Source organism: Falco punctatus (genome assembly GCF_963210335.1).
Source record: "Falco punctatus genome assembly, chromosome: 5".
Lineage (NCBI taxonomy): Eukaryota > Metazoa > Chordata > Aves > Falconiformes > Falconidae > Falco > Falco punctatus.
In genome coordinates this window covers 83539070-83557662 of record NC_137584.1, presented here as the reverse complement: position 1 = coordinate 83557662, position 18593 = coordinate 83539070, and the positions used below count along the sequence as shown (strand labels likewise).

Sequence of the window (18593 nt, the reverse complement as noted above, 5' to 3'; positions counted from 1 at the left end):
GTCCAGTGCTGTGCTTTGGATTTAGGATGAGAATAACGCTGATAACACACTGATGTTTTAATTGTTGCTAAACAGTGTTTACACTAAGTTAAAGACTTCTGCGCTTCTCGAACCACCCCATCAGTGAGTGGGTGGGGGGCACAAGAAGCTGGGAGGGGACACAGCCGGGACAGCTGACCCCAACTGACCCCAGAGATATTCCATACCATGTGACATCATGCTCAGTATATAAACTGGGGGGAAACCTGGCCGGGGGCTGCTGCTTAGGAACCTGCTGGGCATCAGTCAGCGGGTAGTGAGCAATTGTATTGTGCATCACTTCTTTTGTATATTCTTATTCTTTAATAGGACAGAAAAGGAAGAGAAAATAATTGTAAAACTGTCTTTATATTACCCCATGAATTTTACTTTTTTCCACAATTCTCTACCCCATCCCACTGAGGGGGATGCAAGGGGAGTGAGTGAGCAGCTGTGTGGTGCTTAACTGCCTGCTGGGTTAAATCACAACAGTCCTTTTTGGTGCCCAGTGTGGGGCGTGAAGGGTTGAGATACCGACAGATCTGACCAGAGCACGTTAAAACAATTTTTTTTATAAGTATGCATTATATTAGTTTAATAATCACTGGTCACAATGTTGGTTTATTTGCTCTCAGAGGTTTTGTGCATGTTCTCAGAGTTGCGTCATGTAACACCTCACTTGTCTGTGTTCCATGTTGTGCTGCCCATCACCTCTAGGGGCTGGGTTAAGGTTACAGTTTTGTTGTTACACTGGCTTATGATACGATAAAACTGGTTGTTGTGAGACTTTCTCTGGTATTTGTGCTCAGCATTGCCATCATCCCCGTCCTTGGGGAGCCATCTATTGGAAACTATTAATAATTACATCTTCTACCTTTTCTCCTGGGAGAGCCAATTTATGGGGGAAAGACCCTCCTCCATCTTCTGCTTCTCCTCTAAGCTAACTACAACAGCTCTTGAGAATTTCGAATAGCTACAGGATGTTCAAGCCAGAATCTTCCGATTGCTATGTCTCCTGAATTTGTTTCAGTCTTGTTTAGGGTTAAAGAAGTCTTTTAAGAATTCTACCCAGAGGTCTGCCCCGAGGTGGGATAGTTATGAGTGGCAGGGTGTGTGGGATAGTACAGGCAAGTGCCTAGGGCCAGCAGTCACCTCCAACATCTTGGAATTTCACCAGAAATTCAGCGGAATCCTGAAAAACTAGTAAAATATTTGGAAAAATTATACTGTCACCCTGGCAATTCCAGAGACTCAAACCAGTGCAGTGTCCTGGGGCCTGGCCCATACCTTCCAGGCCCTGCTCAACTCTATTCAGGACCCTCAAGGGGAAGAGGGCTCTGGATCTGATGACAAAACGACAGGCACAGCAGCTCCTCCAGCCCCAGCGACAGGCACTGCAGCTGAACCAAAGAACCAGCCCATGCTGGGTTCAGTTGCTCCTATATACAAGAAGAAATATTGGAAGTGGAAGACAGCTTGTTTAATAAGAGATAAAAGGAGCTTCTTCTAAAAAGAAGCAGGAAAAAGAAGTGGACAAGGCAGACTACTCTGAGGCAGGATTATAAACAAGAACCAGAGGAGGAAGAGAGGTGGCCGCTGATCGGGGAGGAGGAAGAGGCAGAACTCATAAACCAGGTGATAACCACCCAATCCCTATCCCTGACTGAGCTAGGAGATACACAAAAGGATTTCAGCTGTTGCCCAGGCAAGCACATTGTCACCTGGCTGCTCCAATGTTGGGGTAACGGGGCCAGTAGCCTGGAATTAGAAGGTCAGGAAGCCAAACAGCTGGGATCCCTTTTTAGGGAAGGGGGCATTGACAAGGTGGTTGGAAAAGGGGCACAAGACCTCAGACACTGGACGCAACTGCTGTCAGGTGTGAAGGAAAGTTATCCCTTCAAGGAAGATGTCATATGTCACCCAAGCAAGTGGAAGACCATCGAGAAAGGTATGCAGTACCTAAGGGAATTAGCCATGCTGGAGGTGATTTACAGTGGCCTGGGTAACAAGCAGTTAACCAAAGATCCAGATGAAGTGAGGTGCACACAACCCACATGGAGGAAATTTTTAGAGTGCACCATCATCATATGCCAACTTATTGGCAGTAATGACCTGGAAAAATGGAGAGGCATAAACGATGGATGAATTGGCTGGCCAACTCTGGCAATACAAAGGAAGTCTCTCTTCCTCCCTCATCTTGGCTGTGGAGAAATTGGTCCAGCAACACAAAGAGGATAGATCCTACTCCCCACCTGTTTGGACCACTATTTCAGGTATTAGGTATAAGTGCTCTTCCGCCCAAGAAAGAGGATATAGTGGGTACACACCATGGCTTTACCTGCATGACTACAGAGAGGACATGAGGAAATGGAACGGAAAAAAAAATCCACCTTGACCCTAGAGACACATGTATGTGAGTTGCAAGGAAAAACAATCACAAAAGGGGGTTCTTCCAGGGAAACTGCTGTTCCAGTCTCCACTGGGAATTTCCCCAGACAGAGCAGAAGGGCTGATCTTACTCCTGATCTTGATGAGGGGACTTTCTGATTCATATTTACAAGTAGCAAATACTATGAGCAGGAGTAGAGGGGCCCTGCATCCAGCCACATAGAGAAAAGGGACAACTGGTTTTACTGGAGTGGGTAGATTCAGTGGCCTGAGAGATCAGACCCACAGAAGTGGGTCTAGCAGACACCAGTGCACAGCATACCCTAATGCCATGAAGCTACAAAGGGGCAGGACCCATCTGTATTTCTGGAACGACTGGGATCCCAACAGCTAACTGTATTGGAGGCTGAAGTGAGCCTGAACTGGGAACGAGTGGCAAAAGTGCCTCGTAGTGACTGGCCCAGAAGCTCCGTGCATCCTTGGCATTTCAAGGACCCAAAAGGGTACTGGTGGGCTTTCAATATAGCTGCCTTGGAGATGGAGGAAATTAAGCAGCTGTCTATCTTGCCAGTCTCTCAGACAACCCTTCAACTGTGGGGCTGCTAAATTGCTAAGAAGAGGTGCCAATCGCTAACACAACGCTGCACCGGCAGCACTGCCACACCAGCCGAGACTTTCCAATTCCCATCCATAAGCTGGTCTGTCAACTGGAAAGCCAAGGAGCGACCAGCAAGACTCGCTCACCCTTTGCTTCAGGCAAAGGCAAATCCATCCATGGGATTGCTTTTGCTCAAGGACCTGGGTGCACTTACTGGATAAAGTGGAAGGATGGGGGAAGTCCAATGTGTACCTCAAGGGGCGTTGATTCTGGGTGAGAATAGCCAAAGATTTGAACTGTATGATGTTAATTGCTATATAATATTGTATGTCATCACTACTATGGTTGCTATACGCCATATCAATGGTATTACAGTAAAAATTGCCTAGATTAATGAAGAATTAATTCCGATGAAAATGGGCAAAATGCAGCAATGATAGAACCAGAACTGGCTTCAGCATGCAACAATGCAACACCACACACCAACTCTACAGCCCTGAAGAACTACTATGACAGACAGAGCGTAAAGTCAGGGACTAAATTAACTGAATGGACATTTTAGAGGGATGGCTTATAGACAAAGGGAATGATATATGTGTGTATATAACAAAAGACAGGAAAGAATATATTGGAAAGTCTGGGACCTGGGCATGATGTAAATGGTATAGAATAAGGGGTGGGTATTGTCCTGGTTTCAGCTAGAATAGAATTAATTTTCTTCCTAGTAGCTGGTCCAGTGCTGTGCTTTGGATTCAGGATGAGATAACGCTGATAACACACTGATGTTTTAATTGTTGCTAAACAGTGTTTACACTAAGTTAAAGACTTCTGCGCTTCTCGAACCACCCCATCAGTGAGTGGGTGGGGGGCACAAGAAGCTGGGAGGGGACACAGCCGGGACAGCTGACCCCAACTGACCCCAGAGATATTCCATACCATAAGACATCATGCTCGGTATACAAACTGGGGGGAAAGCTGGCCGGGGGTTGCTGCTCAGGAACCTGCTGGGCACCAGTCAGCAGGTGGTGAGCAATTGTATTGTGCATCACTTATTTTGTATATTCTAATTCTATTATTATTATTATTATTATCCCTTCCTTTTCTTTTCTATTAAACTGTGTTTATCTCAACCCACAAATGTTACCCCAATTCTCTCCCCCATCCCACTGAAGGACAGGAATGACGGAGCAGCTGCAGGTTTTACTGTGTTTAACTGCCTGCTGGGTTAAACCCCAGCACATCCATTGCTCTTGAAACGTACTGTTTGCCAAACATTAAAACCAAAGTGTTGAAGTGAGAAAAAGACAGACCAATACAATCACCAAGTATAATAAATATCTGTTGTACACTTCAACACTAACTCAGCTAAAAGAAGAGATCAAATTGTGGTGACATGATAGTTATACACAAAGCTCCCACTCCATCAGTGGAGCGGCACTGCTTATAGCAGAGCTTAGTCACATTTATATTTGAGATGGGACATTCTACACACCCTAAAAAACCACATAGATACATGCAATATCCAGTATGAAACACTATTAAAAAAAAGTCAGTCTTAAGACTTATTAAGAATGAGATGAGATTTATCTGCCCTATGCAGACTTCCACTGGTTGTGTAGACTTTACAGTCAGAGAAGAGACAGCCATTTCTAGAATGCAATTCATATAATTTATCAAACTGACATTTTCTGTAGGATGTGAGCAACTATGCACTAGAAATGTTTGTTTCTCTGCCTTGATTATAATTAGGAGTCTAAATAACTTGCTAACCTTACACTGTCTACGGCATAAACGCCGAAAGCACTTCCAGTATCTGAAGAGCTGACCTGTTACAAACTAAGAACGGAACACCTACGTTGTATCAGATACTGATATTCAAGAATCCACTGGAGGTTGCCTACTGAGCATTCAGAAGCAAGGTAATAATTTCACTTCTGATGCACTTCTGGACTGCAAATAAGTGTCTCTGTTAAATCCTACCCTATTGAAATCAATGTAGATTTGATGACTAAATGCATAGAAAATACCGTGTCACCTTCAGAATTCTCTGGTTCAAGAAATCAGAATCTGCAAGTTTTACGTGCACCTGTTTCTCTAGCATCTAATTTTCTCAACAGCTACTCTGAGAAGCAGGACTGGTAATTGAATGTAACCAACAACTGGTTGATCATATTCCACTGATTTACAACTTCAGCTGCATATGGTACCTGATCTTTTGGGTACAAGTGCCTATGTGAGTGCTTAGTGTCACAGGAGTATCATCCTTGTGGAGGAACTAAACTCAGCACTCAGCAGCCAGATTACCTGTATGGTAATGACTCAACATTAAAAAAAATCCACCACAAAAAAAACAAGACAAAAAAAACCCTACCAACCCAAGCCAAAACAAACCAAGAAAGAAAAATAAAAATATTTTTGCAGGACTTCAAATTATTAAGTTTGAGGTGCACAACATCATTCTATCCATCATCCTAACCATTCTCTCTCTAAATAAATAAATAAACAAATGCAGAAAATCTAAAATCTGTTGGAGCTTTACCTGAGGACAGTAAGGATGTGTTATTAATGTAAATATTTACAGCTGTTTGGGGCTATTATATTATTTGGCTCCTTGGACAGCTTTAGGTAGTGTGTCACTTACTACGATTGTTCAAACACTTTCTAACATCATTATCTTACCTTAATTCTTGGGCACTCTGGCTAGATGAAAAGAGCAAAACGGTAATGCTATTTCCTTGGAATTCTTGATAGCAAAGTTGCCAAGATTAGTTTTAAAATCATTTTAATTTAGAGATTATCGCATGACTATATATTTCATACTATCCTTTCAGTATTGTGTTTGTTTACACAGAAATATCAGATCTTTACACTAACCTAATCAAGAAGTATTGAAAACAAGTAAACTGAAAGTACACAGTTTGCTGCAATTCACAGTAATTACTATTGATACATAGAACACAGCTTGAAGTTATCAGATCTATAAAATGGACTGAAGGAGAAATACCAAAGGAATCCTAGTATACAACTAGAAATGCTACTATTCTATTAAAATAAGTTTCATTCAGATTTGCACACAGATTTCTTCTGGAAAGAAAAAGTGTACTTAGAAAAAACATTTCTCTGACTTTCTCTAGATGATGTGAATTAGACTTGGGCTGCAATTAGCATCTGCTACAACATACAGTACACTAAGGATGGATGTGCAGATGTGGTTGAAACCATAGCTGTAGGAGTGACATTACAAGCAGTATTTCCATCATCACTCCATATCAATATGATTGTTCATTTTAACATCATACAAGTGCTACATCCTCCCATTTTCCCTCAAGATCTGTGTGAGAATAACTGATTGATCCTACATTAACACTGCCGATACTATTTCCCACATCGAGTCACCTCCGCAGTGTATATCTAAAAACTGAATGGAAATTCTTTAAGCTGGGGATCAAATATTTGTGCTCAATTAGCATAATTTCCCACCACAGTAATCTGACAAATAAATCTATATTTAAGTAAATTAACTAAGTGTGAACAAAAAATTCTCAAAAGAAAAAAAATCAAGTCCTTAGATAATTCAGTTAACGACTGAAAATCACACCTTTTTTTGTTTTGGTTTTTTTTTGCATAGATGTGCAATTATTATAATGGCACTGAAGACATATTGATGAAGCTCTGGTTTTCAGCACACTGCAAATTCTACAACAACCCTAGCTTGCTTCCTCTAGCCAAAATCCCTTGTTACATTTTTCCAGTCTACACTATCCTTAAAGCCAGAATGTATTCACTACTTCTGAGAAGTCTCTGTAATGAAAGCAATTCTTTTGAAAAGTGTCTAAAGTGTGAATCCTTACCCTGCAAGTTTCTTTTCTCCAGAGAAACTGAAAATTAGCTTTACTAGTGGCATAAAACTGAGCTAACACAATAATTGTTTGTGGGGAAGAAAAAAAGATTTACCATTGCCTTCTGCAGAAGAGGTTCTTCTATCAGTTTAAGTTCCAGACAATCCTACAATGTTATAGCTAGTGCAGCTTTGCCATTAGCCAGGGTAAGGATGAAAATACTTATCCCTTGCAATCTAAATTTAAAAAACAGTATGCTCTGTTTGTCTTCAGGTAAAAAGCTCTTCAGAGTAATCTGTTTTGAAAACAGTAATTCTTGATGGTTCTTTAATGCCAAATTTCCAAAATAATTTACCATCTATATGCAGGCAAATGCGTAAAAAAGGCCAGGTTTTGGAAATCATAGATGCTCTAGAAAATTCCTACTCCTTACCCTGAATTCTGTCAGAGTGCTAAGCAGTCATTCTGAAAGGCAAGACAGACGTTCAGGTGCTTTCATAAGAACATAAGTCCTTTTAAAATCAAACCCTAAAGGTACACAAAATCCATTTTGAAATCTCAAATCTGCAAACACACATCAATAGCTGCTAATTCACAGCGACAGACACTTTAAAACATGTTTCCCGTATTTCATAAACATATTAAAAGCAAAAATATGACAGGTAGATTGAAAGGAAATCCTTTCATTATGCATTATTCAATTTCAGCTTATTTCATTACTGTTATTTTCTCCTAAATAAGATACATTCAGTGTCTTCTAACTTCCAGTTGAAATTTAGTAAATCCCTCTGTCAAATGTTGGCATTTTCTCCCCATGGTAGTTTAATTAAAGGCAAAAAAGCCATTTGGAAATATGAAATGGGGGATGGGACTGAAAAGGTAAGCTTTACTTCCATTAGCTTTTAGGTTTGACAAAATGTCTTTAATCTGTTCGATTCTGCACCGAAGCAGACCTCCAAACCCTCACAGTCACAGCTGCTGAGAGACAAAAGGAAAAAGCCAAAGGTTCGAGGAATATCTTAAGCCCATTTAATTCTCGCCTAGCTTCAACAGCCACCACATGCCTTACAATAGAATAAAGATTTTGGAACAAAAGCACCAGAAACACAGCAGCTCTGGAGTAATTCCTTCCAAAATTCTGGTTAGCACAATTTACAGGCTGGAACAGCTCAGAAGTGGATGACTTTAGCTTATCCTTTGAACAGCATGGAACTGCTTGCAGTAAGGTCCAGTTCCTAACTTGGTCATTAATTTGACATGAAGCTTGTCTAACTTAGACTCTGGGCTTGGGCTCAAGGTGTCCACATACACAGACATAACTGAACACATGCATAAAAACAAACAAAAAACAAACAAACAAAACCCCACCAAAAAACAGTTCTTCCAAGAACACACTCATTGAATCCTTCAGTCAAAACCAAGCCATGTCAGAGTGTAACCAATAAACTTCAGGCTTACAATTTTTCATGCCTCACGAACTATGAGGTCAGGTGCCTGTATAGTACTGAACTTCCTTTTTATTGCTGTTTTTCTCTTTACAGCAAAATTCAAAGGAATAAAAACACAGAACCTGAAGATTTAGAACCAACACCTCTCACCTGTAATTAAACAGGTGAACAAAATGAGAAAATAACCTGACCATGGGTATGGCTTAAAAACATTCCAAAACAATCTATATAAAAATGTGCTGGTTGTCACAAATATCAGATTCACAGAATACAGATAATATTGCCATACCGATACAATTAGCTAAAATTAATACTTAACTGCAGTTATTGTTTAATAAATATTATAAAAAAAAATCTACATATACATGTCACATGACATAGATAGTTGGGAATACATGAGCAGAAAGGGTGGTGAGAAGCCTAAGCCACCATTTAAACAATGTACTTACCTACAGGAGTCTCAAGCAAGGTATAACTTGAGTCGCTACTTACTATAAGCATGTAATAATCACAAATTAAAATTCTGTAACGTCTGGTTGAAACAAAGTGAAACCAGTGCTCTGCCATGTTATTTGGTCATATGCCAAAGGAAGGATGTCTTGAGGTTGTTTCTGGTCATGTGCAGCTCAAATTAAGTATTAAAAAATCAAGGAGGCCTATTATGGTCCAGGTTTTCAGAGAGGTTTCTAACATTTTAAATGTGAACAAACAATTCTACACACACTTTTACAACCACTAACTCGTACATATGCAGATGTTAGAGATTACATTGGAGAAAAACATACAAAAATATGTCCCGTATAGGAAAGTTGTATCAGATGCCCAAACAAATATGCATGGTATACACAGACACATTAGGAAAGGTCTTAACACATTCAGCAGAGAACTGTGCTTTGACTGAATTTGCTATGATCTATTAATGATTTTGTTTATTCTGTAGCAGCTGTTCTCCATCATTAAATATTTCATATGTATACTATTTGCAGCTAGGTACGGTGTCACACATTATTTATCAGTATTAGTTATCTTACTGTCATGCACTCTAAGGTTACAGTGTCTATACTGGAAAAGACAGGGTGGGTTACAGAATGGAGTAATAACATTAGACAGCAAGGCTCAAAACTGACAGGCAATAATCATATGTTTGTATTACATAATTACACGATCAAATTAGAAGAGAGAAAAGTCATTGTCATAGCATGAAATTTGACAGGACAATTCAGGAATGACCAGATCCTACGTGACCATGTATTTGCCTCTTTTTTTTGAGCCGTGCAAGTTGAAGAAGGGTCATGAACACAGAGGGTATCAAAACAGACAAGTTAGACTCAGTGGCAACACAAAACATTTGGGATCAAGTGAATAAAAGACAGAATCACATACCCATTTTTCCACATCAACTAGCTGTAGAAAGAAAAAGCAAGAAATCAGTAAATCTCTTTCCTTAAATACAGCATATCAAAGTCTATTTTGAAGTTAACATTTCACATTTTTGGAAATGTGTCTAGAATGAAAGAAAATGTATGAGTAGAAGCTATTCTCCTGGTATCTCCTCTTTAAAATTCCAATACCTCACTTTTTGTCTTTATTTATGGGAAGCACTTCAAATACTGGAAATCCAAAATATCCATCTAAATATCATATAATATGCAGCAAATTAAGACCGATGCTGAATTAGTTCGACACTGTATTCGGTACCAACCAGTCAGAAAGACAGAACAGTTTCCCAGAAAACATATCTCCATTTTCTCTTGAGTAAAGCTGTCATAAGTGAACATTATTCACTTGAAAAGGTTTAGTAACTGCTATTCAAGTTTGCTATTTTAGTGAATGCCACAAGCATAAACGGTGAAATTAGGGCATACCTGTCAAACCCTGCCCCTACAACCTGCAGCATAAGAGAATATCTTGCATAAGAACAGGGAACAGCTTGCCAAAACGTCATTAATTTTTCCTATGGGGAATGAGAGAATCACTCTAAAAGCTTAAAGTTTTGCATTAACAAAACTGTTTCAAGGTTCATTAAGAAAACATTTTAAAGTCTTCGGACCATGTTACCATCTCCAAAGGGATTGAGAATATCTACTAGAACACATTTCATCTACTAGAAAGGTTAGCATGGCACTACCTATTAAAAACCTAGTTGGCACCAACAGCAACGTGTCTGAAGAAGATTTGTCTCCGGACTTAGCACAGAAAACACCGAAGCAGATCAGGCCTTCTGCGGTGTTACTGCAGGTACACACTGACCTTCTGTTAGCAGATGCCACATAAACGTTCAGTAATAATTTCAGATAGCTTAGTGCAAAACATGAGCCATTTTCAAAACCAGTAGTATTTGGATTCCAGTTTACTTGTGAAATTATTGTAATAAAAGGCAATGTATTTTAGTTCTTGTCTATTACAATAGTTTTATTCAAAGTAAAATGTCTCACTTTTTTTAGTATGCATTTCAGCTGAAATGGAAGGTTTTATTTTCAATATTGTTCATTCCTGCTAGCACACAAAGGTTAGAAAACACCATCTGACCTATCAACTAAGTAATAAGCATTCGTTAATGTGACAATTCTCTTTCAAGATTTGGACTGCACTTAGCTTTATAATAGAAATTCTGTGATTTGCCTCTATTTTTTCACAAATAATCTTTACTGTGAATTTTCTTATCAATGACAGCTGCAGAAATCCCTCCTAGGAAACACCCAGCATTCTAAAATAGATATAGTATAAGAAAAGATATAATAGGATGTTGATAATTAGAAAAGCAAGCAACGATTTAAATCTAAATGCAAACAACTAAAAAAAAAAAAAAAAAAAAAAAAAAAAAAAAAGTAGGGGATAGACAAGGTTCACGTACAAGTCCTTAATTTATCACCTTGCTTTTGACAAATCTTTTATTTTGTTAAAATCATATATGCACTGAGAACATAGTGTTACAAGCAATTTGACTCCGTGACAATGCTAAAAAGAGGTGAATTGATCCATGCCTTATTGCCTTGCTTTGAGAAGTTCTCACTGTCCCCAAATTTAAGTGAACAGGGCAGCCACAATTGGTATCAGAAAGAATCCACCCAAAGCTCAACACACATTAGCAATTGCACGACCAATTGCCTTACAATTGCTGAATTGTCCATTTACTTTAACGGACCCCAGTTAGCTTCAAGATTTAAGTGCAGTACTTGCCAAGTATTTATAAATTTGCACACTAAATCTGCATTGGTATAGTCATCCTTAAATAGAATTGTCAACAGGCTTTGGCATATGCCAAAGGCACCTTCATCCAGCAGTCCCTCAGGACACCCACTTGAACCACGCATGTGCACTTGTCAAGCCCTACAGTTTGACACCTACATGATGGTCATACAGGAAAGACTGTGAACGCATCCGAAGAGATCTGCTTGTGAAAGCACGGTACAGTGCACACCACAATAAAAACTTGCATTTTTTATTTATGGGTCTTCTGCTGTGTGCTTCATCAGAGCCCTCCCCGACCCAGCATGCTCCTTTTTCTCTAGCCATCTGTGGGAAAGCTTTTCCACCTACTGAAGCTGCAAGAAGACGTTTCTTTCTCGCAGATCACTTTGTCCCAAGTTCTAAAACTTGGCTGTGCAACATATGGAGATAAAATTTTGTTGGCTTTTACCCTATGGAACCTATTCCAGAACACTTGTGAACTTGTGACCTTCAAGACATTACGTATCCCATTTTGGGGGGAAAAAAGGCAATGAATTTGTAATATATTTAATTGTCTGGAAATTCCTAGTAATGCAGATTAGGTAAACCTAAAATAAATATGATTATTCATACCTAAGAGTAGCTGCCCTAATGCAGGCAAAATAGATGTAAAACTCACATGAACAGAAACCAAACAATGGATATCTCAGCCTAGTGCTTGTATCTAAGAACTAAGCTGTGATTCAGATAACGAGCAAGCATATGCTTCACAGCACATCTAAATACAGATTCTGCCTCACACTGAAAACTCCCATCTTTTGTCTGCCTTCACAGACTAGAATCCACAGGAACCCTTTTTCCAACTGATTTCCCAGTATGCATCCAAATTCAGGAAAAACTTAGATTCAAAGCTCCTTTTGGTATGTACGCATTAGTCTTAAGTCAGGGGGAGAACAAAACAAACCAAAAAACCAAACCAAAACAAAAAGGACACAAACACACACCCCTCAACACATAATAATTTAAAAACCCCACACCAACCAACCACCTAAAAAAAACCCCAAGAAACAAATAAACAAAAAAAACAAACACAAACCCACAAACAAATAGAAGAAAAAAGTCTAACCTTCCCTTCTACCAGACTACATCTTGTCACCTCCCTCTTCTGAGTGCTTAATGCTTGGACTTCGAATTGCCTGTTCTTATCAGAAATTATTTTACTTGGGTTTTGCTGAGCTGTTGCCCTATTAGGAGGTATAGAACTTCCAACTGGTCTAGGAAGGTTTAAACTTCAAGAAGGGTTGGGAAGATAACAGGCACAGACTGGCAGTCACTTCTGTAAGCGTGGCATCTTACACTAAATTATTTCAATTGTACATTATGTTAACCATGGTCTGAAAGAACAGTACAACCATTTATTTTATTAAGTACAATAAATTTTGCCTCGCCACAATAAATCCAAATCCATGGAATTCAGTAACTATTCCTCTTCTGTCTCATTTTCTCTCCTGATCACTCAGTCACATTGTTTGGAAAAAGAAAACTGTTAGGGTACTTTGGAAAAAGAAAAGTTAGGTAGCTATATACTAATTTTTCCCTCTTTTCTTTCTCTAAGGACTACCTACCTTTACAGTATTTCTTACAGCAGAGGAAGCAGAATCAATCTTAAAACATATGTACCTGAAATGCAGTATGCTACTTAGAAATATTTCTCCCACATATATCTGGGCACTTGGAAGGCTTTCCCAGAAGAAAGAACATGACACTGGCTAATATTAGATATGAAAATTTAGCGGGTTCATTGCCATATGATAGTTCTGAATGTGGGAAATTATTATCTTGCCATGCACACACCAGAGTTACCAAAAGGGTGAAGGATACAATGCCTGTAGAATTTATTTAGTGATTGTGGGTTACTTATACAATAATTAATCATTTCACAGAAAGCCACTAACTTCAGCTTAAAAGAGTTATTTTGCCACCTACTGCTAGCAAATAGCCATCAACATAACTAATCTAATGAGTAGAAAATATGAAACTTCAAAATAGAGAGCAGTGTTTTATGGATACTAAAATGGTATGGCACTCATGTTTAAGGAATACAGGTAGTGCTACAAGAAGAAAAAACAAGTATGCAAATCTGTATTCTAAGAATCAAGCAAAAGACCAAAGACAACATCTAGAATTACAACATCTAGAATTACAAAATAATTTATCTTCTTGAACTAAATGAGAACACTATACCAGACAGTCTTAACATGTCCTTTAGCATTTCATATAACTCCAGTAAGAAGTCATCCTCCACATACAGCCATGATCTAATAATTTACTGCAATGCTAATCCAGAAACTTCAGAGTGATCTGCATTTGTTGACTTTTCTTCAGAGGCATCTACGAGATCCAATCTTTTCAGCCAAGCTCTCAGTTTAAATGCATTTAATCCAAACTGGAGGGCTGGTTTCCCGACATTTCTGAGCACTGCAGATACCCAGCACTACGTTAACCAGACACAAAAGCCAGTTAAAACAGCAGGAATGTAGTTCTGTTACCCTGTTGCCCCTTGTCATAACGAGTCATGAACTAAATGAAGAGAAATAGAGGGACCTTTTCACCGTTACAAGAAGTCACTCACAAGCTCACTTTTGAAATACTGCTGTGGAGCAAGCTCACAGAACATGTGCTGAGCATCCACTAACACAGCAATATTAATAATAAATAAAAAAAAATACCAAAAAAAACCCAAAACATAATTACCAGTGGACAAAGCTGGAAAGGAAGCTCTTTAAGCTGTGCAAACAACCATTCCTAACCCTGGCTTCTGCATTCTGTTTTCTTTCATCTACTTGAGCAGCATACAAAACCACAAAGGAACTTTATCGCTCACAGTATAGAAGAATCCTAGCTGACTATGGCTAATCACATTCACTACAACGGTTTAAAAAAACTGCAAAATATACTGCCACGATCCACAGATGGGACTGCAACCTGAAACCTCAAAGCAGCAATGCATTCCACCTAGTGGATGTTATAGCTTCCTCTATATTTATACTCATTTTCCTGAAACAAAGCAGGAAAATCTCATTAGAAGAATAAGATTTATTTTCCATTTCTCAGCTGAGGAAACTGAGAACATATAGCAAAACCTCTGTTTAAAACTTTAATAGAGATAAGCAACATGAGAATAACTATAATTGAACTAAATAGACTCCAAATCAAATTTTATTTTTGTTTCTGTTCGACCACTTGATTATCTTCATAGACAGCTTGATTTCTTGAGTTTTATATTCAACAAGTTAATTGATGATATGTCTTCTCTTCCAGCCCGGGGCTGTCTTCCATTGTAGACTTTTGCCTTCAAGATGCTTCAAGAGCTGTGCTTTTATGTCTACTTGGTTGAACACCTTCTCTGTATGCAGCCTAAATCAGAAAACTTAACTGAGAAGAAATACATTAATTTCTCTTCCCTTCAAGTCAGTTTTTACTGACCATCATCCTAGAAGGAAAACTTTGAGTGCAATGGAGATCCAGTAGTAATGGTTAGGCTGGAAAAAGACCTGCCACCTACCTCCAAAATAGGAAACTTGCCTGGGATGGTAAAAAGTGTTTGCTTTTATGCCATATGTCCCCATACATCTTCACTCCAAATATGGCACATGCAAAAGAAAAGCCCATGTGCCAGGCTAGAAATATTTGTTTGTCACGATTTTGTGATTTGAAATAGAGAATGATTTTATTCCTGTGCTTGCCTCTTCCTGAGGATAAGCAGAATGCAAAAATACTGCGCCTGCACTTCTTGATTTTTTTTCCAGTACTTACATTTGATCAAAGTGCAGCTGATCAAAGCCAAGTCTTAATCTTTTTGTGCCTTATTTGAAATGGCCTGCTAACAATCACTTCTGATGGTATATAAGGTGCTCTGAGGAGAAAATGACAGTATTTGTTTTATCTGCAAAAGTTTTGCCAGTTTTGGTTTTTTTCCTTGTTGCATTTCCTGTTGGCAGTGTGGCATCTCTAAAATAGCTGAGAATAGTCAGGATGTTAAGTAGGATATGCCTCTAACCTACCTCGTCTTTTCCTAAAGCTTTCTACTGGTAGTGGGTAAGTCCACTTGCGTGATACAAAGGTCCACACTGCATGAAATGCTTTGAGCTTCACTTCTTTCTCTCCTTTGCTCACCTCCTTTCTCCTCTTTCTCTCACTTCCTTTGCAATAAGAAGCATCTAGGTTCTGCATATTCAAAGTCTGGAAGGACAGACCTTGCAATAAGTACAAGCTAACGCTGCTGGACATAACAGCTCTCTATCCCTCTTCATGACACACCACTGATGAAGATTTATCCAAAGATTATCTGAAGAAAATTATTACTGCAATAATTTGCTACTTCAGTGAGTTACGCCTGGCACCTGTAGACAACCCTCAGACTAATGAAAAGACTCAAACTATAGAAGCAAAAAGCTATACTTTGGTCTTTTTGCTCAAAAATTTGATTAAAAAAATAATTCTTGCCTTACTACAATAATGACTTGTCAAAAGAGAAAACTTTCTGTTCAGGGCTAGGAGATTAAAAGAGCTCTAGTTTGTTATATTAAGAGACCTCTGGTTCATTTCTGACCCTTCCTACAGCAAGGGTTCTGCTAGCAAACCTGCAAACCTGAGAACATTTTTGACCGGTCATCTTCACCGCTGTTTGCTCCCTATTAACTAGGCTACTGTGGTGTAAATCAGAGAGCTTAAATTGTCAAATGTGCATTTAACTGTCAATCTTCTTTTTTTTTTTTTGTCCTAAGGAAGTGTTAACTTTTTCCATTTGCATGAGGGATGAAATTACTTTCCCCCTCCTCCCATGCTGAGAAAATGATAAAGCTGCCAGCTCTCAGTGTTATCTTGCCGCTTACTAATACAAAGTAATTAATGCATTCAGAGTTCCACAGTTGGAGACAGATGATTTGAATATTCAGATGTCCACAAGCTACAGTTGCATTCCTGTCCCAAAATGCCTCCGTTCCTTCCCCACAGCACAGCAAAGCTTTTTAGCTCTGTGAGGAAACACACATTTTCCCCATCCCTTAAACCCAGAAGAATTATACGTGCAGGACACTTGCACGTGATGATTCCTTCACTCGAGGCCCTTTGAATCAGAGAAGGGCTGTATTTCCTTCCCTTCAGTAAAGACTACCCCACACATAAAATTAGACAGCAGTTTGCTGGTCAGTGGCATGGAAAACAGATTTTATTAAAACAAGGCACCAGGAGAAGTGATTAATCAGCCATGACTGGATGATTAGATGGGAGTTAATAAGCTCATGATGCAATTTAGCTGGAACTCTGCCTAACTGATGGGTAGCCACAGACAGCAGTTTCCTGAAAAATGAAGTTGTCAGATATCGGAGTGGAGGTTGTGGAATTAAAATTTTTCATATTACAGAAACAGTTTAGCTTAGAATGCATAAACAGTGTCAAGTGAACGCAAATGCCTTAATAATGCCTGACATGGACCTATGAGTGCACAAATCCGAAAAACTCCTAGCCTTAATTACAATGCTTTACCGTGATATAACTGAAACCTTTTATTTAAAAGTTAATGGAGGTATTTGTTTTATGGGTATTTTCTCATGTTGTCTCAGAATTATTTCCATCTGTACTGCAGTGCTTTTCTAATGTAATTGGATTGGGGCAGGGGCAGTGGGGGAGACTGTGACATCTAGAGGAAAACAAGGACATTCTGGAACTAACGTTACTAAAGGAGGAAAGAAAAGTCAGATATTAGTGTCAGTAACCAGGCTGTACACTGATCACTCACTTCTGCTCCAAAGATCTTCGGTCAGTAACAGGAATGAGACACCAATGCATAAAAACGCCATTGATCCCAGAGATGTGGAAAAATAAGCAGCAGATCAAAAATAACAGTGTAAGTGAAGAAAAGAAAGACTACCAAAACACATTTAGAACATTAAGGGGGGAAAAAAAGTTATTCCAAAGAAATAAATACCTGAAAAAATCAATATCAGGTTTATAACTAGAAAGATAATTCATTCAATGCATATCACACTATTTATGAAAAACCCAATGAATTATGCATAGGGGCAACAGAAGTTGGTTAAACCAAGCTGCAAAATAAATGAAACTTTCAGCTAAGCATTTCCTCACAGAGTGAAGTCTTCACTTGGTGACAAGTGAATGCTATGTGTTTGTGTCGCTCCCTTTAATCATCACCTTCCTGATCTCATTTTCAGAAAGCTCTTTCCAAATCCCAACTACAGTAGGGTTCCTTCATACTTGGCTCTCTGAATCTGACTTCTTGATTAGTCTAATCTTGCCCAGAGTCTGAACTGATCCAATATGCCAAAAGAAAAACAGGAAACATGGAAATGAGAAACCTGTCCAGAATTAAGAAGCAAAAGGACTGAAAGTTCCCTTCATGAAATGCAGTTAGACTATAAAAAGGAGATGGCTGTGAGGAAAAAAATCCCTAACTGCTTTAAATATATGCAAAATAAGCATAAGATAAAGCGTTTTGAAGATGCTTCCTACTGTATTGCACTCAAACACCAGCTATTATTGTAGCATCTGAATTCTCAGAAGATTTGCATTTCAAGTTACAAGGAAAGCCCCAGACCATTCCCCTATTCACAAAAGGCTTCAAAGAGTGGCCTGTGGTAAAAGAAAACAATTGATGCTGGGGGCAGGGGGGAAACGAAAAGCAAACAAACAAAACAAAGAAAGCTCATAAATGCTTCCCTAAACATTTTAGCATGTAACAAGATAATTGTACTTTATGGATAAACTGTACCAAGCACAAGTGATCACATTTTACTGTGAAGATCAACAGTTTATTCCATTAATCGCTTGCTTAAGCTTTTAAATGTCCTACAGAGATCTCTGTGTTAAGGCATTATTTTCTCTACTGTTTTACATCAAGCCAGAAAAATCTTGAAATAATCTATGAAAGTGATTACAATTTCACTGCAAAAAGTAGGAAAAATCACGGGGATTTCAGGAGAGAGTCTACCACATGCGCTCTTTCTCCTCTCAGAGCATACCATGGTATTCATGAGTTGAGAACAGACCGGGCAGGCTGGTAGGTGCAGACATCTAAGCTACAAAAAGGCTAAACAGTGTGCAGTCTTGAAT

The 18593-nt window shown here is 38.9% G+C and overlaps 1 protein-coding gene across 2 annotated transcripts in view; it reads right to left on the bottom strand.

The window, feature by feature from the left end:
- The window catches only part of RYR2 (ryanodine receptor 2), a 455638-nt gene that overhangs the window by 288895 nt on the left and 148150 nt on the right, over nucleotides 1-18593 (bottom strand). For both annotated transcript variants that reach the window (XM_080389100.1, XM_080389099.1), the window contains exon 4: nucleotides 9675-9695. In XM_080389100.1, the coding sequence (XP_080245226.1) occupies nucleotides 9675-9695 (21 nt within the window). The remainder of the gene's footprint in view (nucleotides 1-9674; nucleotides 9696-18593) is intronic.